Source organism: Heliconius melpomene, chromosome 12 (assembly GCF_056956725.1).
Source record: "Heliconius melpomene rosina isolate 202511_hmr_F chromosome 12, ASM5695672v1, whole genome shotgun sequence".
NCBI classification, from domain to species: domain Eukaryota; kingdom Metazoa; phylum Arthropoda; class Insecta; order Lepidoptera; family Nymphalidae; genus Heliconius; species Heliconius melpomene.
Window position 1 is genome coordinate 702,500 of NC_140400.1, and position 22,164 is coordinate 724,663.

At 33.2% G+C, this 22,164-nt stretch overlaps 1 protein-coding gene across 1 annotated transcript in view; it reads left to right on the forward strand.

Annotated features, from left to right (window-relative positions):
- The window catches only part of blo (bloated), a 56,685-nt gene extending 34,565 nt beyond the window's left edge, over positions 1-22,120 (forward strand). The window contains exons 4-11 of the mRNA XM_085194491.1: positions 9,128-11,883; positions 12,197-12,324; positions 12,654-12,821; positions 13,230-13,392; positions 18,858-18,998; positions 19,452-20,011; positions 20,400-20,503; positions 20,811-22,120. Of these exons, the coding sequence (XP_085050617.1) occupies positions 9,128-11,883; positions 12,197-12,324; positions 12,654-12,821; positions 13,230-13,392; positions 18,858-18,998; positions 19,452-20,011; positions 20,400-20,503; positions 20,811-21,352 (4,562 nt within the window). The 3' untranslated portion in view covers positions 21,353-22,120. The remainder of the gene's footprint in view (positions 1-9,127; positions 11,884-12,196; positions 12,325-12,653; positions 12,822-13,229; positions 13,393-18,857; positions 18,999-19,451; positions 20,012-20,399; positions 20,504-20,810) is intronic.
- The last annotated feature ends 44 nt before the right edge of the window (positions 22,121-22,164 follow it).

The following is a 22,164-nucleotide window of genomic DNA, read 5'->3' on the forward strand; positions in this document are numbered from 1 at the left end:
TGTCTTTTTAAATATTTTTTTTTCTTTTCTATTTTTTTAACTTTACGCTTCATCTTGCATCTAGCAGAGAAGGCACAGAGAAGGGAGTCAGATGCTGTGCCACATCTTAAACTTTTAAGTTAAATTAAAAATTATATGAAGTTTTCAGAACCTTATTCCAATAATTACATTATATTCTTAATTAATATAAACACCTGGAGTGGTTTCTTTAAAGTATATATACTATGTACATATATCTAATTTGCATTTAATATACATTTGTTCACCAAAATAAGCCACTTCTACATAAATTTTCTCAAGAGTGTGGGTTGAGATCATTTGTTATGTGAATAGATTTCAAATTGTTTTTTTACTTAAATAGATGAAATAGGCGATTATAGCATTATTATGGCGAGAATTAAAGATATTTAAATAAGGATTAAGGTTAGATCATCGCTTAATATCATTTAATTTTCTCTACGCGTAACACAAGTGAGTTCGATTCCCACTCGGGGAAATGAAATATTTAATATTTTCAGCTCCTCGCCCGGTAACGATTCAAAGCGCGGTGTTGAGTCCCATCCTTCAACACGTAATGCCTTAAGAGTTCTTAATGAGGAACGGAGTGTTAACACTAGGTTCCTAGGTTCCAATCCCTAACCTTCTATGCCTTCCTTCTATGATGGCTGGTGAAGCTTTATGTATAGTAAGCTAGGAAGAAGGAGCCTAGTGTCAAGACATTCCATTTAAACCAGAAAGAGTTTTTGCCCAAATTGAAGCCATTACGAGTTGACCGAAACTCAACACATGATGATGATGATGATGAGATTCCATTAAATAAAATATAAAAAGTTGAAATAAAAAAGCTTCAAGTTGTATCTGCAAAAAGCAGTGTTAAGACACTCAGAGCGAGAAAAGTAAAAATATGAAATATTGCAATTCTCTGAGTTGGAATCGAACCTGCAACCGATGCGTTTCCATCCACACGCTTGTGCCACTGAATTATGACAGCCTCAGAAGTTTCATTTAATATATTTATTACCTTTTCGACTATGACTTCAGCTTACAATTACGATGTTTATTCTAACTGTGCTATAATAACTAATAATTATTTTTTAAATTGTGATACAAAGACAACGTGTTTGTTCGCGTGGGAAGCAAAAAATGTGAACAACTAGCAATCACAAAGCCACGTGGGCAACAAACCAATCAAAATTCAATAATAATACTATTACGTCTTAAAGGAGGACGACGAAGATTCTTTAACATTAGGCTTTGCACACACAAAGTGAAAAATACATGTTAAATGCTTAACTAGAATAATTGCTTGAACTATTAGTATTTTGTATAAAAATTTTCAAGGTAGGCGGTGTGTACCTAGTGTTGAGATATTACGCGTCTACTTTCTGTCCAATTTTAGAGACATTGCGTGTTGAGTGGCGGAACTAAACGCCGCGCTTAGTGCTCGTATCAGAACGAGGAAATGAAATATTTTTAGTATTATTAAAATGCTGTTCCACAAACAGGATAGAAACATACTTATTTAGAAAAAGAATAAAATATATAACGTCAAATTTAAACTCGCGGCTTCTAAACCATCCGATAAATACGTTTCCATCAATTACGTCTTCCTACCTATTTTTGTTCTTAGGTTTAACCGACGCGCTTACCGCCTATGCAACGGCTGTAAACCAAATATAAAAAAAATATTTATAAACACAGGAAAGTATACATAAATATAATAAAAAAAAATATTTTAGTGTAGGAAGTCGACCTTAAAATTGATTTTATAAGCTATATAATAGTTTCGAAGTGCAGCCTACATTCCCATTGACCTTGCGCGACAAGTTTTTGCAACTGAAAGAACACATTGAATATATGTACTTGTATAAACTCGCGAGGTAATATAAAAATAAAATAAATGTCTAAAGATAATTTACAGTCGATCATCTGATAAACTGAGTGAAACTTATACTATGTTAAAAGTAGTAGCTTTTAATTTTTTTTAATTTAACGAAAACTATTAAATAAATATTTAAAAGTAAAAATTTTAAGTGCAATTTTCTTATACAAGTACACGTTTGGGTTAAATAGTTGAACCTCAGATAGAGAATAGATCAGAGCAAGGGCTGCCAGACCCTGAAAGACAGAACTCTTCTACGTCAATACAAGCTACGTCCAATTTTATTATAGAGAGAATAAGATACAGTTTTTACTTTTTCCATAAGAATTTCAGGAAATCCTCTCCCAAGTGTATCCTTCTCAAGCCTACATGGCATTTTTTTTTTTCGAGTTCAATAAATTTATTTGTGCTTTTTCGTTTAGCTTTACGCTGTATCCCACACATGGTAGGCATAAAGAAGCAAGTAATAAGATACTTCGTTCCTCACCCTCCGCCCAATTTTCGAGACACTGCGGCGGAACTCAGTAACCCAGTTTGTTATGTTAGAGAGGAAATAAAAATAATTTATTCCTCGAATTGGAATCGAACCCAGAACCATCACGTTTACAGCCGAGGTGTAGATAGATAATTCTTTATTTAAGCTTTAATTTCAAAATAACAAGCTCAATTGAATCATTAAGTAAAATGACTCTATCGGAAGTTCCCAAGGTTTATGCCCACTATGTTCGTCTTTGTGTATCAATCAAATAAAGGTCTTACTTAATAAGAAGGAAATAGTGTATTGTATCTCTAATTTATACTATTTATCGCTTCATCGAGAATTGGCCTTCTTTATAGTAATAGTTAAAGTAAACTTTACTTAGTTTTGGCCATTATAGTCTCTATAAAATATAACTGTAGATTTAGTCATGTCTTGATGATAGCTGCTATTGGGTTGACGTGATAATTGTTGTATTTTGCACATTTTGAAAGTGTTATTCCACACTAGTGATTAGTGAACCAAATTTTTATTTGTTAATCGTACTTTTTTTAATAATGTTTTTTTTATATGTTTAAATCACGTATTAATTTGTTTTTTAATGAGATCATAAAAACCATTCGTTGCAATATAATATACATCTATATAATGTAAAATTAATATTAATGACTGTCGCCTTTCTCCGCAGTAGCACAACCTGAAGCGCCTCCTTTACGTCGTGCAGTATCGGTACTACTACCATACTAACAATAAATAACACAGAATCAATCAAAAAATCCACATGAATCTTATTTATCTCAAGTGTCGATATTTGTAAAATAATAATACAAATGTTCTTATAACGTAACACTTAAAAATTTCAAAATGGAGACCTTGAGCTCGATTTTATAAACGGTTGGCTTTTATAAGGTCCTGTATTCGAATTTACGTAACAAGACAATGTTACATATGAGCGAGTACAAGTAAATATTGTCAAGTCAAGGTCATACTCTGTTCTGGGGGTATGTAGAGAGAGATAGAGATTATTTAATAAAAAATTGCAGCTTCACGCTTTATCCCGCATAGCAGGGTAGTCAAGAGGAATCTAGTGTCATGACTCTCTATCCTCCACTTTCTACCAAACTTTTGAGACCTGCTTGGGATACTATAAAAGCGTGAAGCTAAAAAAAATTCACGTTTATCCGGATATCAGGGAAGATAAAGCTAGTGTTAAGTTTCCCCATTCACTTTCTTAATTTTAAGTTTTTCAAGACTGACAGATAAGAAAAGTGACATACCCACGCTTTGAGAACCAGAGCGAGGAAATGTAAATAAATGTAATCGCCGCCAAATAGGAACCGAACCGACACCCATCGCGATAAGACACTCCACTGCGCTACCATAGATTCAAAGAGTAAATACTAAAAAAACCTAAATCGTACATACTTGCGTTACGGTCATTTTACGTTAGTAGAAAAACTGGATTTTTAACAGTAAAGACGGGTTATTGGCATATATTTGTTTATTTATAGCGTTATTTTAATATATTTCTATGAATGAACAGTAATGTATACTACTATTATTGTAGAAAATGTTGACAGAGTTTTAATTATCATAGAGGAAGTTTATTTTATAATATTTTCATTTTTTAGGTACAATGAAATGAATTTTTTTCTGAATCAATCTATATAGATTGATTATATGGTTTTAATATATATTAAATAAAATTCTTTAGTTGTTCACGTACTGGTAGATTAGATAACGTACAGGTAAAATTGGGGAGTGCAGGGAAAACTAATTTTCTAGAAAAAAAAAACGAAATTCTTACGGAAACAGTAAACAGCATTTTAGTTTCATATTTTATGTAAAAAACGATTTATTTGAATACTTAACCTGTGATCTTTAGGGGTTTTTTTTTCAATTCAACGACGGCCTTAATTATGCAATTAATTATAATTACAATTTAGTAATAATGTAGTAATCTCTACAACCAAAAGCACAAAACAGTTTCTTTTAATGAATCATTAACATGATGTAATATATTATTCATTTCCGCCTAAATATAACTTTATATTGACTCACATAATATGTAGGTTTGACAATGTTGACAGTAACACACGATTAGTAGATAGCAGGTACTGTTATATGAGGTCACAGGGTTAATATATGAAAATATAACTACAATATATTTGATTCATAGGCATATTTAGACATATTTTCTAGGAGAGTGGCCTGGACGTTCGCTTTGAAAACATATCGGTATTATAATTTTTTTAAATTTTTCGGGGCTAATTTTTTGTTAGTAAAACATCTGGGATGGGCACAAAGCTATTCTGGTTAAATGGAGGTAGTAGCTTTATTTTAATTTTATTTATTTATAAAATTTTCATTTAATATTTTTATATTTATATACTTGAAAAAAAAAAAATACTACACCAAGTTCCATAGCCATAGAATGTAATATCAAAGGCATACATTTTATGTACAGTGATATACAGTGTGATGTGCATAATAAGAACATTTTTTTTTTACAAATAAAAAACATCCAACCTCAAAACATTAACAATGATAGGCATAACTATGTTTTTAAAGTTTCATAAGTAACACTTTTCACCAACTAAAAGAAGGTTTTTCATATTAACAAAGACGTAGTGATGTGACACTACTTGCAAGGTATTCTTTTATGCATTTAAAAATAAAAAAAAAATACAATTTACAGTTATTGAGTAGTCACTTACGCCTACAGAACCAGCCACGAGTCAATACTCCCTACAAAAAAGGCTTATACATAACGATGAAGTCACACTCTTATCTGTACGCATTTGAAATGATAATTTATGTTACTTTTACATCTCTTTTTTATTATTTTCTTTGAACGTATAAAATTTATTGTGATTAAAATAACCAAGAAGGCTTTATATATAGTGCCGTTTCCCTGAATCATTAAAAAAATAAAATTTTGCACCGAATTAAAACAAACTTCAGTCTTTGACGACACGTAGATTTGTCTGTGCGTTGTCTGTCACGTCACTGCATGGCCGGGTATATACAGGTATAGGTATATACTTAGTATTTAGTAGTGTAGTTTCACGCTATATCTTGCACATATCAGGATAGGCCGAGTAAACTTGGGAACCTAGTGGTAAATTACTGCGTTTCCATTGAAATAGTCATGTTCCCCAGTTTCGTATTATCCGTAATTAGGTATTATAAATTAAAAAAACCTATATTTAATAGGGAATTCTCCATAATATAATATTTGTATTCTTAGAAAAAGTAGAAGGTATACATAACCGATTCGCATATTATGGAAATTAGCCATTAAACACATTAAACGCGACTGGTTCGATCATCACTCGAGGAAATCAAATCAAAAACACTTTATTGCACATAGATAATACATAAATGAAATATTTATTTACATTTATAACATTATTGTTGGCGCGGCGTTGTGTTCCGCCACTTAACACTTAATATCTCCAGAATTCGGCGGAAAATAGGGAACGGGCGATATTTATCCTTCGCTTTGACAATGTCAGGAAAATTTGGCGAAAAGAGGAGATTGAAGTGACTTAACACTAAGTCGTCCCCGCTTCCTACACTGCTATTTACGGGATACTACATGAAGTTAAAATAAATAATTAAAACGTTGTCAAATTTAATATAAAGCACAAAATAAATTAAGATAAAAGTAACATTAAGTAATATCTTGTTGTGAACAGGGGATCCATATCGAAGCACGACTTCGCGTTAAACACAAAAAACATGCTAAGAGCGTGTCGTTTATACGTAATTAGGGTTCTGAATTCTATTTTTTTATATTATCTGAAAACTCTCTCTCTATCTCTGAACTTTTACCTCATGATTTTCATATATATAAATATATATCTGAAGGGTTATTAAAAAGTAGAAAGGCTCTTCTCTGGTGAAATCTGCCATCATGTCTACCGGGGTGGGAAATTAAAAATAATTTAAACATAATTGTTCTACCGTGCGGGGATTGAACACACAACCCATGCTTATAGACAGACGCTGTCCGATCCATGACGGTCTCAACGAAAGAAAATATTTCACTTTTAATACCACGGAACACTAAATCCAACGTCGTCGAGTCAAAAAACTTACCGAAAAGTTGTTTTCGCCGAAAGTCAAATCTAAAAATAAGCGTGATCAGTTTACGTGACGCACTCTCGACGACAGTCCGACTATACTCATTATATTTAAGTTTTTAGGAGACCATTGTGGCGCAGTGGCACAAGCGGGTCTTAACACTACGTTCCCTGAAAATCATGCATCATTTTTTTTTGGTAAAGATCAGTGATTAAATAATTTAGTCCTAACTTTTCTGTCATTTTACGGTCAATATTTACGAGTAAAGACATAGTGTTGCATAAATAAATCTACAGGCTTATAAAATCACAAGATACTTAATAGACTTAAAGGGATTAAAAGCAAAAATATTAAATTAGTGTACAAAGTATACATACCCACTATTTTTGGAAACCAAGCTTTGAGCTCGTTGATGTCGTTTCTTAGTAATTTGGTTGTTTTATTATTTTCTTTTGTCAAATGAATACTTTTTTAGTATACATTTTTATGAAATTATAGCTTATATATTTGATTAAAGTTTTTAGTTTTATTTTTAAACTAGCGGACCCGGACGCGGCTACGCCTGCTTAAAATATAAGAATATAATTTCTATAGAAATATAATTTCAATCTAGATGAAATGCTAAAAGTGACTATTATATTTATTGTCATAAGGATGAATATCAAAATGTCGCGGTAACGAACGCGGTCGCGTAGCGACGACGGTTGATATTAACATGGCAGAATAAATTGCATGTCAAATTAGAAAGTATTTTAATTTATTAGTACATATGTGTAATGTAATATTATATAGCCTATAGCACTTCTGAAGAATGCAGCTTTCATACAAAACAAAAACAAAGTAAATCGATCCAGTAGACCCAGAGATCTTAGCGTTCAAACAAACAAACAAACAAACAAACAAACAAACTCTTCCGCTTTATTATATTAGTATAGAAAATATAATTGGCGACAAGTGTTGATTAACAATAACGGATCATTGATTTACATAACTAAATTAACTTTTTATCTTTCTTCAATCTAGTTATTAAAACCTATTATTTTACCCACCACTACCCGACTTCCCCGAGTTTCAAATTCAGTGGAAAATGGGGAATTGAGTGTCTTAACACTAGGTTCCCTCCGCCTACCTAAAAGCAAAAAAAAATATAGCAACAGGATCTTGGATAGCGGAGGTGACCATTAATATGCATTTAAAGAGTCTTTTGAAATTGATACTAGGGTTCCAAGTTTCAGGCACTACCGTACTAACCTGAGCTCCTCACTGTGATTGCGATCCGAATCCATGGAAAAATAAGTAGTTTCTTCTTATAACGTCATTAATTGTCTTACATTGACTAAAAAAAGTATTCTATTACTAGCGGTTAAAAACACCATTAAAATATAAGTTTTGTTTACGAAACCGGATTTTAATTGAATAATTACGTCTGACGCAAAAAGGCCGTTGTTCGTCCTGATTAATGTTCACACGAAGCGTGCCTAATTCTCTAATACATTACAATTTTATATTTCTTCAACATGTTTACATGGTTTTTTTTTCTCAGAAAAATAAAACATAGAAGTAATTGTAGGAATACATGCGCGAGTTACACGCGTATAGCAAGGTAGACTCTTTTTTGAGACATTGCGTTCAATCTGAATGCTAAATTCAATTGACGCCTGTAACCAGAGCGAGGGAAACGAACCCCTAACCGCGTTCATAATTAAACGCTATACTGCCGTGCCACGATGGCCTCTGTATATTTTTTTATTTTTATTTATTTTTAATAGAAACAAACGGTATAATAAATAAGTGAAGAAATGATACAAAAATCAACTAGTTTTCGTTTAAAAGGATCGATTCGTGAAAAAAGAGACGTTAACGTCAGAGAAGATATCAATTTTGCCCATCAATGTCCTGATGAAACGAAAACTGACATATGTAGAGCAACTTCTTATATTCATCATAAAAAATAATCTGTCGTAGATGTCGGAATAATCTTAGACTTATAGTAAGACTACAACTACTAAAAGACTAACAGACTCTTTGCAAAAAGATAAAACCTCATTTCCATGTAAAACCGTGTAAAACCAAAGTGCAGCGTTGAATTCCACTATCATACACGTAATGTCTCGAAAATTGGGCACATTGTAAGTGCCCGACGTAACTCTGATCACAGATCAGTGCTAATGTGATGTTATACAGCCTTAAGCCTCGATTAATATTTTTTACAAAACAAAAGGAATTCCCTAATTCGAACTAGTAGTGTCTGAGCTCTTCAGGGTTATAATTAGTATAAAGTAAAACGAGTAGAATATTATATTAGAAAACTCATATTTGGACATGTAATCTTGTAACTCTTAAAATTTCCTTTTCGTTATTGATATGCAAATCTTAAAAATGAATTATAATACTATTGTAAATAAAAAAAATGTTATTGATAAATAAATAATATAAAAAATAAACATATTAGTTTTCAAAATATATTATTTTTGCTTACTTATTAAACGCTTTTATAAAATAAGCTTTGTTTAATGGTATGACATTTGTATTCAACATTTAATTCACTAAATTTGTAATATCTTTTTTTTAAAGGAAAAAATATCCACTTTCATATTAACAGTCTAAATTATTAACATTTATCTAAATGATTTACTAAAATAATATTTAACAAATTTTACGTTTTCGTTTCTTTTCAGGTAAACCGCGTGAGCGGGGTACCTCTGTTCAGCCGCCGATAATACGAAAAGAACCTTTTACTCATTTATCCGAACAAGAACTTATCGAAGAAGCGAATAAAGTAGTCGCTCAAGCTCAGAGTGTTACCTGTACTGCAGATCATCCTCCTGAAAAGTTCTTTTCACTCCCACACAGAAGAAAATTAAAAGACGATAGATCTGGTAGAAGAAATAGTGACGACGGAAGCACTCCAGAAGAAAACGAAAAAACTCCTTTAGGAAGATCTACTAGTGATGTAAACCCGAAAAGAAGAAAAGAAAGAATCTCTTTGTCAACTCTTTTTAGACGTGCTCAAAAAAGTAAAAGTCCTGATGCACCAGTTATTGTTTCCTCAAAACCAACAGTTGTTGTAAAACGAAGTAAGAGTGACGTGTCAGATTTAAAATCTAATACCGATCTTACCAAAACTAAACCTATTCGAAAAAGATCTGGGAGTGAAACAGAAGAATTTCTTAAATCATTGCGAAACAAAAAATCCCAATTGTCTCCTATTATTGAAAGTTCACCAAGAGAAGATTATTTTAAAAAAACTTCACCGTTGGACTTGTTTCAACATAATAAATCTTCTGAAAAGCAAATTAACGAATCTGATGTCCATATATCAATAGATAGTAAAAAAGTAAATCCAATAGAAAAACCTCCAAGGCATAAAAACGATAATAACGAGCAAAAGGCACCAACACGCAATAAAAGAGGGAAATCGGCAGAAAACGAACAGTCGCCGCCAATTACTGAAACACCGAAAAGAAAAACAGAAGTTACTAAAACTATTCTTCTTCACCAAATAGATTCAAACGTAACTTCAAAAGAAAGCTCTAGTGATATTAAAGATAAAATCAAAGACAGCATTCGAAAAATAGAAGAAAACGTATATGCTGATAAGGAAATGAAACATAGTAGTCAGCAACCCCCTGAAAAGCCTCCGCTAACCAGAGGTCACACAGTTGGACATATTGTGCGAATACTTAAAGAAGACCAACACTCAATTCCTCCTAAATCTCATTTGATTTCACCGCCTAACGGCACTAACATTAACCAACCATTTTCTTATACAAAACCCAGTACTAGTCCTGATCCTAATTTATTTGTCAGAAACACTAGTCCTGACAGAGTGCATACACCTGTTAATAAAATGAATGATAAAGGTGTTGTGTATGCTCAAGTCATTCGGGACAACGGCGACCTTCGACCACATTTCCCAAAACAAACAATGCATAAAACATTTTCACCATCTCGAGATAAATATGCAAGCTTTTCTGACGAGGATGAAGGACTTGGCTATGAAGAGCGACATAAATATTCTTCAGAAAGGATACCACATTTTGACTACAAAAATAATAAAAATGATGTAAACTGTAATTTCAAAGATGGCTTTAATATAAAAGAGTCGCCTATAAGACCAAGATTTAGAGAATATAAGCTTATGAGTTTTGAGGATGCTGAACCAACGTATGCAAATGGTTATGCTGATAAGGCTAATGACTTAGATATACCTATTGAAGATTTCAGAGGTAGAGCTGATGGAATGGATACAAAGAAAAAGGTTATCGAGTCTGGCACAAAAGTTGATTTAGATTTTAATGAATTAAGTCACCGGAGAGAGCTCCTTGAGTCTCGATTAAACGCTAGAAGATTTGACCGTGATCGTGAAAAAATTAGCTTTAATGAGCCTATTTCAAAATACCTTGCAGAAAATGATCCTATATATGAAGCTGAAAAGCGCATGAAACAGACAGAAAAATATGTAAATGATACAGTTAAATACTACCGTCATACCTTGGAAAGGGATGGTATTGAAAGTACAATGACTGAAGATTACAAATATGATTCTGATAGCCATAAAATAAAATACAACACAGAGTCAAGAACTTACCATAAGGCCTCGAAAGATGAATTCGTTGATGACTTGCGGCCAGTGAGATATAAGGATGAGAGAAAGATATTTCCACCTGAGCCTGAATATGAGCCACCTAGCTTAGAATCTAACCCTGGAAAACTTATATCATCACCTGATGAGTACAAAGAAAAAAAATATAGAGCGAAAAAACATTTTACCTCTAGTCATGATCTCTTGCAAGGTGGCCAAAAATATAAAGTCAAAGAAGATTATTTTGGAAAAAGAAAAGGTCATTATGCCTCTAATCCAGAAATAGCGCAAGAACGGGAAGAAGAATATGCCAACCTTGGATATAATAATAAGCATGAATCGTATCACAATTCTTTACGTCGTGCTAAAAGTAAAGACAATGATTTCAAAAGGCACGCCAGTATTCGACGCCATGATTCTGGCGACAGCAGGGACTACTATCGTGAGCAAATGTCTCCGCGTCGATTTGATTTTGATAGTCGCTTAGTTGATTCCGGGATCGAAAACGATTTTAGACACAACTCAAGCAGCGAGATCCACAGGTCTAAGTCCAGACGAAACGAAAGTGACGAAGACGTCCGAAATACTTCACTATTATTGGAAAGCGAGAGACACCACACAGAAGATAACTATCCCAGTGAACAAATTTATGCAAATGGAGAATATTTGGCGAATCGAAAAAAGTATCAAACAGAAAGGAAAGATTATATTCCAAGGGACAGGAGTGTTGATGAGGGTTCTCTTATAAGTCGTAAAAATAATCGTCATGAGAAAAGTCCAAGCCGAAATGATGACAAAGTCAGTGCGAAGCCACCGAAAGCTGTAAAAAAGCTTTCTGGACTTGAAAAGGTAATTTTATAATATGTTACAAAAATAAATTGCAGGTCAGGTCATCATTGTAGGACATCATAAACGCCACTGGTTATGTGTTCGATCCCCACTCGAGAAAATGAAATATTTATTTAAATATTATATTTTTATTTCTTCGCTTTGATGTCGCGGCAAAGGCGGTTTAACACTAGGTTCCCTCTGCCCTTTTGTATGTGGGATACAGCGTGTAACTAATTTAGTTTTTTTTTAAATTATAAAATATATTAAATACAATAAATCTAATTATAACTTATTTCTTATGAAATGAACGGTATGTATTTTTCATATACAGATGAAACAGCTATTCTCTCGCGACTCTTCTAAGAAGAGCAAAAAAGAGAAGGAGGTCCAACCCAAAACTCGCACCCGGGTGCTCAAGAGCCCTGAACATCTTGCCAGAGACGATCCTGAGTACAGAAGGTATCTTTTTTAGCCACTAATTATTTATATTTTGATCGAGGACGTCACTGATGTCACATAGCGTCTGAATTGTACTGTAGCTATAGATTCGTTTCCCACTCGAGAGAAAGGATTATTTTCATTTCCTCGCTCTGGTAACAAGACAAAGCGCGGTATTGGGCTCCGTCACTCAACACGCAATGCTGTGTGCAGCGGAAAGTGAGGAATAGATTGTCTCAGTACTAAGTTCTCTCTGCCTGTTAATGCGGAATACTAGTGTGGGATAAGTGTGAACTTGTGAAGCTAAAAATATATGAAAGTATAATAATAAATTATTTATTGTATCTCAGATATACAGATCCAGAACCTAGCGATATAGAAGTAAAGAAGAGAGATGATAAAGAAGAAAGAACATACAGAAGGTCTAGAGAGGATCTAGACAGCTATAGGAGCCCTGAGCCCCGGGAGAGCATTGACAGGAGAGAGGAGCGATACAGGGATTCAGATTTTGAAGGAAGGTAAACATCTTTTGAATTATGAAATTGCCATAAAAGTATTGTAGAGACTATAGACATAACGGCTATTTATGTATTTGATTTCCATTCGAAGGATTGATTATGATTTAAATTATTTTCTTTTCGCCGCTCTGGTAGATAAGCGCGGGGTTGAGGCTATGAGGGGAAAATTGTGAAACTGATAAATGAAAACAAAAATGTGTTTTACTGCTTTTTCTGTATTCTGTTCGAATAAAACAATTTCAGTTCTAAGCTACATATATTTATTTTATAGTTTCCTTCTCTGTTTGGTTAAACAAAACGTGGCGCTGTAATATTTTTAGTTTAATTTTCCTTATTTAAAAAATCTTATCAGACTCTTGTATAAACTTCAAAATATTTTTTTGAAATTTACGAAATTTATGAAACTAGGTTTGAAAAAACTCTAAAAGAAGACAGAAGATACAAAGAGCGGCGTGAAGAAAGAAGACGATACAACTCATCGGAGAGAGAAAGCGATCGGCCTTCCGATGTGGAGAATGATCGACGCAAAGCCAGGTCTAATACCGCTGGGCCACTCGACTCACCTGCCTTGGTAAGTTTTTCTATTTTAGTACGTAATACTAATTATTTGTAGCGTTGTGTCCTGCCATTCAAACTGTATTATCTTGGAAATTGGGCTGAAAGTGGGGAAAATTACTAAGTTCATTCTGTTTAACCTCATATATACTGGACACCATACACCATACATACATCGTGAAGCTAAACGAATATTATTATTTCTACGATAAGTTATTTTATAATACATCTGGAAAATATAATGTAGCACTTTAAATACATGTGTAATATTTAATCTTTTATTTTTGGTTACAAATTGTCTTAAAACTAGATTTCCTCTCCTATAATATGGTGATAGACAGCGGAAACCTGTACAGAATATATCCATTGTTTCTATACATCAATATCGCTTTTTAAATTGAATTTGGAAAATTTAATTCCATTAGTAAACACTTACTGTACGAGTATTGAAACAAATCGACATCTAATTTGACTTGAAAATGTTACTCACACCTCAAATTGAATTGGCAATTGGCCTTTGTCCAGTGTTGTTGACCGCTTATATTACTTTAGCTTCATGTTACTTTAAAGCACATACATACAAAGTAATTTATTCTTTAAAAGGATTAGGTATGTATTTGGAGTTAATAATATTCTTTAATAGGATTAGATAGTTCATTTTAATTAGGAAATATTTTTTTTCGTACTTAAGGTTAATGCTGTTAGCTCTACTGGCTTTTACAGCGATAGCAGGCGGGTAGGGAAGAGGGTACTATGTCTCTGAAAAATTGACAAGCACCAAGTGGCTGCTTGAGAGGATGTTGAAGGTTTTATATTAGGGATTGTTAGTCTTGGTATCTATTCTATACATATGATAAAAATATAACTGATCGCTGTCTGTACATGGAAGATATATGAGAAAAACTATTATTTATCAACGTTATACAACCTAAAACAATGTTTTTTAAATGTTTTATCTGTTTGTCTGTGCGTTTGTTCAAATCTCAGAAACTCCTCATACTAACTTGTAAACGATTGTTTAGTGTCTTAAGATTAGAAGATATCTGAAAGCGATTAAAATTTTAATAGATAACATCATTTTTATTATAAAGTTTTTAAATTAAATTACTTATTAGAGTTAATAATATACTAATATTTTGTTGTAAAAAATATAAAAAAAACACAAAGCAATTTAAATAGAAAAAAATGAAGAATAAAATTTTCTGTTATCTATTTTATATCAACATTTAAGTAAGTTAAATTAATAATAAACGCAGGGGCACAAGTACACATGACAAAGACAAATAGTCACAAAAAGTCACGTGACAAAGCACGGCGTTAAGTTCCGCCACTTAAAACGTAATGCCTCCAGAACTCAGCGGCATATGAGGATCGGAGTATCTTAACACTAAGCTCCTTCTGCCTACCCTGGTACATGCGGCATATAGCGTGAAATTGAAAAAAAAGTGACAAACGTAGTGAATTTGCTTCGCTAATTTTCCTATGAATAGAAATTGTGTAAAACTTTTATGGGAAAATTATTTTGGCATAGTGAAACAGTGTCGGATTGTAAACACAGTGGTCGTGGATTCGATCCCCACAAAGGGGAAAAGGGAAGAATGAAATGTCTACACTAAGTATTTTCTCCCTACCCTGCTGTATACGAAATTGAGAGTGAAATGAAAAAAAAATTTTTTATTCTTTTAAAGTTCATTGTACTAAATCGATATTCTACAATCGTTATCAATAAGAGCACGATGACCGATAATAATTTAAAAGGAGTGGCTTTAAAACAATTACTAGAACTAATACATTATATAAATACTAAAAGTACGTTAAAGGAAAATCCCACATTAAATGTACTTTTGTTTATGTTTCAAAATAGATGTAGCACTAATTGATTTTCTTTTCGCATGACACATCAAAACATAAAATGATCTTGAGAATTTGAATTAAGATTATAATAATTAAAAAACAGATTATTTTTGACATAGACAGAGAGACTATAGATAGATATTCTCCATTTTCTGTTTAATCCAATTATCAAAGCAAAATAAAATAACCAACATTATACCACAACCAATTTTAATCGAAAAACAAAATTAATTGCACTTTCAAATAAATTACAATGCTCATTTAACTACACAAATTGAATTTGTGGCAATAAGTATAAATTAGGCCACACTGAGTGAGATACGCGATGGTAGTGAGTTCGATGACTCGCTGCTCTTCTAAAACAATGTACTCCGCTCGATATGTGACATCTCGAATTTGGGTACAAGATGGAAAATAGGACGTAGGTTTTAGTTGTTTACCTTTTTGTATGCCGGATGTAGCGTGACACTGACAAAAATCTAATTATCAGTATTTTTAGAGGGAATGCATTATTTATTTTATATAGGTATCGCTATTCATATTATTATGTATTTATATTTATTCTTCATCCTGTATATCGTATATAGAGGGAACCTACAGGAACTATGTACCCCAAGCACCGCCCAAGCATTCGAGACATTTCATGTGGAATGACGGAAATCAATGCCGCGCTTTGTTTTGTGACTAGAGCGGGAAAATGAAAATAATTCTTTAACCCATGTGGGAATCGAACCCACAACCATCACGTATTTATTAATATTTATTAAAATCTTAAATCTAAAATTCAATCTGTACATAAGAAGTGATGCTGCCAAAATATGCTTTGTATGAGGTGCTAATATGATCTCATGTGACATTGACCGCGAGGATAATGAACTGTGTGCGACTGGTTTAGTTTGTGACTTTACTTGCATACATCAATTATTATTTTTATGACACCTATCATTATGTCGTAGGTTTGATGATTGTATCGCGAAAATATTATTTATAATTTGATTTCAACAAAATGTTATGTTGAAATTATTATTATTATTTCTTAAATTATATTATTATTTATTTAAAAACTTGCAATCTTTATTTAAGGTTAGCTAGTATACTGAAAGCAAATGATAACTCCAAATCCGCTATATTGAATAAGTAACCAAATTAAGCTAAAAAAACAAAATCAGTAAATCAATAATTTCATGGTTGTTGTTTGTTAAGATTTCGAAAAAAAAATGGTTGAGGAGATTGATATAATTCATTTAAATTTCATTATCTACTAACTTTTAAAAAAATTATAATAAGTTATTTAGTTATAATTGATTATTCAGTGCGTATAGTAAGAAAGTGGGGAACGAAAGTCTTAACAGAAATAAAGTGTCGTAGTGGTGTATTCTGAGATTCTCCCCTGCAGATAGCAGGGTTGGTATGTGTGGGATACAGATACAAAAAGTTCTGTTTACGTAGTTTCATCTGTGCGTCTGTGTCTGTCAGTCAGTAAAGGTATAAATGGTAACATCTTTATTGATATTATTGGAACATATAGATATGAAACTTGTCTATAAGTGATGACTTTGTAAATACGTCTATCAAAATATTATGAATAGCTTCATTTAATTATACTTGTATGATTTTTTTCTTTTGGTAACAAAAAATATAAATAAATAAAATGTTAATGTTTTTTTAAAATAAATAACATATTTAATATTTTAGATTTTCATTTTCTCGCTCTGGTAACGAGACAAAGCGCGGCATTGACCTCCGGCTCTCAACATGCAATGGAGGCATTCCTCCAAATTTTGGCGGAAAGTAGGGAACGGAAGTGTCTTAATGGGAACAGAGTGTCAAAGCACTCTTTTCCTAGGTTCCCCTGCCTAACTATGTGGGATACAGAGCGAAGCTAAAAAAAAGAAATAACCAGACACTTTATTTTCTAGAAACCCGATCCCTATTTATATGTTACTCATTTTCTCATCATAGGTACATTGATAAGATCACATTACTATATACAGTCGTGGCTGACTAAGCTCAGCTAGCTACTTATAAGGCGTTAGCTTACTTGATATGTTCATTTGACTTATATGTATGTTTAAGTGCTAAGAAGGAGGTCGTGGGATCAATTTTTATGACAAATAAGTTTTTTTGTGAGATGTTCTGTCCGTTTGTAAGCTTTCATATAATTTTCTTCTTACAAAATGGAACCAATTCTAAAACATAATATACCATAAATAAAGAATTATCCAAATCCATTTATAATAGGTGAAGTAATAGCGTACAGTCGAAACTTCCTTCTGTTTGAAGTCTGTTAAAATTTTAAAAAAAATTGTGAATATGTAAGACGTCACGTCAATCTACGTTTCCGTCAATCGCCAATTTATACACAGATAGCGGTACCTCGGGCAGTTAGAATGTGTCATGTGTCAAACGCTACTCTTAGTTATTTTAATTTGACCACACAAGCGAAACCGAAGTTAAAAACTAGTGAAGCTATATTATAAAAGGTCCAAAATAACATTAAAATTGTATGTTCCATTAAGCCACATTCGTTCAATTATTCTCTAGTCGACAAGTGACACGCTAAGGCCGTGTACCATATGGCACTGTGGCCTTGTGGAGATTGTATCAACTATCAATAAAAGGAAGTGGAAGTGGATTATTAATTTTATAATTTTTACTTAAAAAAATGTTAAATATTTTACTTTAATAATTTGACCGCATAATATGTATCCTGCACATTGCAGGGTAGGCAGAGGGAACCTAGTGTTAAAACGCCTTTCCTTTAAAATACTTCCGTTCATCACTTTCCGTCGATTTCGTGAAGCATTGCATGTTGAGTGGCTGAACTCAATGCTGCGCTTTACCTCGTTACCAGAGCGAGAAAATGAAAATATTAAATGCTGCGATTGTAATCAAATATTAAATATTTGTTTTATAAATATTTAACTAAAACAAAATAATTTACATTTAGTTCAGTTTCTAATGAAACAAAACACACGAGAGGTCGTTGCTCGGTGTCCTTGAGATTCGAGATAGGAACATTTATCATGTGGACATTTTGAGAACACAAAAAGTTGAAAATTGTATGGAATATATTTATATATGCCGGGTATAGCAGTGTAGGATAAGGAATCCTGGTACTGAGACACTGTTTCTCATGCACCGCCCAGTTTTCGATATATTGCGTGTTGAGTGTTGGAACTGAACGCCACGTATTGTCTTGTTGCTATAGCGAGGAAATGAAATTAATTCATTTTACCGAATGGGAATCAAATCCACAACCGTCGCGTTCACAGTTAGATGCAGTCAGCCACGACGGTCTCTATGTCTCATATTATGATGTTTATATTATAATGCCAACAATGATATGATTGATTGATGTCTTATTTATGTGTCGACGAACTTACAATGAATGATATAGATACTTTGCTGAGTTAGAATAAAGTATCTTAATTATGGAGTTCTACCGCTACTGTTTATTTTTTTATAATTTATTAGACTGGAAGAATTTAATATTTTGACTTCGTACAAAACAATTCGTACAAAAAGCTGAATGGAAATCGTATTCACAACCGTACACTAGGTCTAATGACTATTTTATTCTTCCGAAAACAAAAATAAATAAATAAATTAACGCATATTTTACAGGCGCAGAGATATCGTGAAAGGCGGCGTTTAGCCACGCCGAGTCCTACACCCTCACCACCGCGTCGCGAGTCCTCCCAAACGTCTGGCAACTGGTTCAAATCCATGGACAGATTGGGGAAGAAACGTGAGAAGAATAGTAAGGTAATATCAACTAAAATCTTTTTGTGTTAAGTGGCGGAAGTTAACGCCGCAGCTTCTTATTAACCACAGTAAATCCACAGTAAAAAAAATAAAAAAGATAAGAAACCAAATATAATGTATGTTTTATACCTTTAATGGAAGAAATACAAAAATAAGAAACAAAATATACGAGTATAGAGTAGTGTAATGGTTTTAAATAGTAGGTATAAGTGAAGTTAAAGCTACAGTGGGGCGGCGTCTGATTGTAAGCGTGATGTCATGGCTCGATACCCACTCGCAGGGTTGAATCACTAAACTATCCTGTTCAGGCATAATATCCAGTGGCTATTGTAAAAAACGCGAGGATGTCGTCGATTTCCATAAATGTAAAAGTTTCCAGTTCCAAAAAACTATATAAGTTATTTTCATATAATTAACTGTTTTTAATTAATGAATACTTACATACATTTGCAGGTCGAAAAGGAAAGCATAATCACAACAGAAGACGAATCAAGCCGTCGAATTTGGTCAAAACCGTCGAAGCCTCTCAACTCTCCTGCGAAAAACTTAAGATTTTTCGGTGACACCGACCACGAGTCAGATGGAAACAAACCCACACTTAAATCAAAGTCCAAAAACCATGGCACTTTACGTAAAACCATTTCGAATTCAAGCGCAGGCTTAGACGAAGTCGACCATAGCGAACTATCAAACAAAAGTTATTCTCTTTCAAATTTACATAGAGACGATAGAAGAGAAAGAGAAGGCAAGAGTGAATCACCAAAAACTAAGGAGTATTATAAGACGAATTTGAAGAATATTTCTGAAGTTCATAATAATTCGGAAAATGATAGTCATTTTGATAAGAGAATGACTTTGAAGCCACCGATAAGTCCTTATGATAGATCGAGGAGTCACAGCAGCTCTAAGACTTTGAAAGGCAGTAAGAGTGATATGAGACGGAATGGTAGAGTAGAAGATAGAGGCAGTTCGTCGGAATTAAGAAACAGCAAGCAAGAGTTGAGAGAAATGAAGTGAGTAGTTAGATTTTGTGTTATATTTCGTTAACTAGCCCGAGGCCAAGCGGTATTGAATCCCGTTCAACGCGCAACGCGTTCAACACGGAATGCTTCCAGAATTCGGTGGAGTATGGGAAACGGAAGTTTCTTAACACTAGGTTGCCAGGTTACCCCTGCCACATGCGGAATACAGCGTTATTCCAAGCGCGATTTCCCAAGTTGGCATTTACCTTATTTAAATAAGGATCATTATGATTGATTTTTGTTTTTGAGAAATTTATAAACAATAATATAAGAATATACAAACATATATATTTCACACTGCATGGTTAGAAGTACCTATATGTAGAAGAGATCATCATAAAATTCATATTTTTTCTATTTATATATTTTTTTATTTCAGGTCCCGTCGTCGTACACCAGTAGCCACCTCCGCAGAGAGTAGTACTGAAGGAGATTCGAGTCAGCAGTCACAACGAAGCGTTGTTTATTTACATGCCACTACAGGTCATTTATCTTCATGATTTTTTCCGTACAGCAAGAAACAGAGTAGGAATATAGTGTTAAGACAGTCCGTTCGTGCAAACACTGACATATTTTCGAGACATTGGATTTTGAGTGACAAAACCAATGCTTCGCCCCGCCATTTTCGAATTACCTGGGCGAGGAAATTAAAATAATTAATTCCCCTTCAAGTGCATCAAGCCCACAACTGTCGCGTTCTTTATTTTTTTACCAAAAAATTTATAGCATATAATTTTTTACCAAAAGACTTAACACCTTGGTAAAATTAAAATACAATTCCAAATTCCAGTTGGTGATATCCCCGATCCCGGCCGTCTAACCAGAAACCGTTCCCGAGATGACGTTTCCTCCGTGATGTCTTCCAATATCCAAGTCCGAAGCAGTACTAAGAGCTTCTCCCTCTTCGCTCCTTGGACTCCACGCCATTACAACGATCAATACGATGTACACTACGAACAAAAACCGAGAAAACCCAAAAAAGAAACTGAGCGATTCAAAAAATCATCATCGACACCGCGGAATGAATCAATTTTGCAAAAAAATAAATCGAATAGCCAGTCAACGTTAAGCCGCAGACCAAATAGTCAAAATCGATTAACGAGCAGCAGCACAACACTATACAGACGAGATAGGGAACGAGGGAAGGAAAACGATGCATCGCACAGCACTATGTCAAGAAAAAGAGATAATAAGAAGAGTCAATCGAGTGAGATTTTGAATCGAGATGATCGAGAAAGAGTGTCGCGGTCTATATCGATACCGAAAGAAAAAAAAGCGGGATGGTTCAAACTATCGAATAAGAAAAAACAAGAAACGACTCGTGTACGATAATTTTGTAACTAACTTTTGTTATTTTTTTTTCTATATTCTAATATGTTTTATATAGATTTTATATTATATACATTTGTTTAAAATAAAATGGTGATACTTGTACTTTTAATAATGTTGAATAATTTACAAATATAAACTGGTGGTCAGAAAACTGAGAAAGCGATAGCTAGCTGGTATTGATGATAATTCTATAATTTTATGTATGTATATGTTCACTTTCCGCCGAATTCTGGAGATGTTGCGTGGTGAGTGGAGGAACGAAACTCCGCGCTTTGCCTCGTAACCAGAGCGAGGAAAAGTAAATAATTAATATTTCATTTTCTCGAGTGGGAGTCGAACCCACAACCTGTCGCGTGTACATTCGCACACATGTGCCCCTGCGCCATGACTGGCCTCAATTTTTATTATCTAATCAATATTTTAAGCATATATTGTAAACACAACAGAAATATTAAAATATCTAAAACGCTCGGATTTGTTCCGAATTTACCATTTTTTCTTATTTATTTTTAAGAAGGATATTTTATAATATTATTATACGAAAAATAAGATTTTTTCTTTTATAAAGCGTATTGTTACTAAAACAGTGCCATTTGCGAAAATTAATGTTACCATTATGTAATAGAATAAAATAAATGCTTAAACTAATAAGTGACTATATCTATTTTTGCTTTAGATCTCCGCCTGATGTTGCATTGGGTTTTAATTAAAATTAAAATTAGTTAATAATGTAATATTCAAGAAATAAAAATAAATATTCTAATATTATTTTGTTATTTTATTGTAAAATTTTGTCAAATTTTCAAACCTAC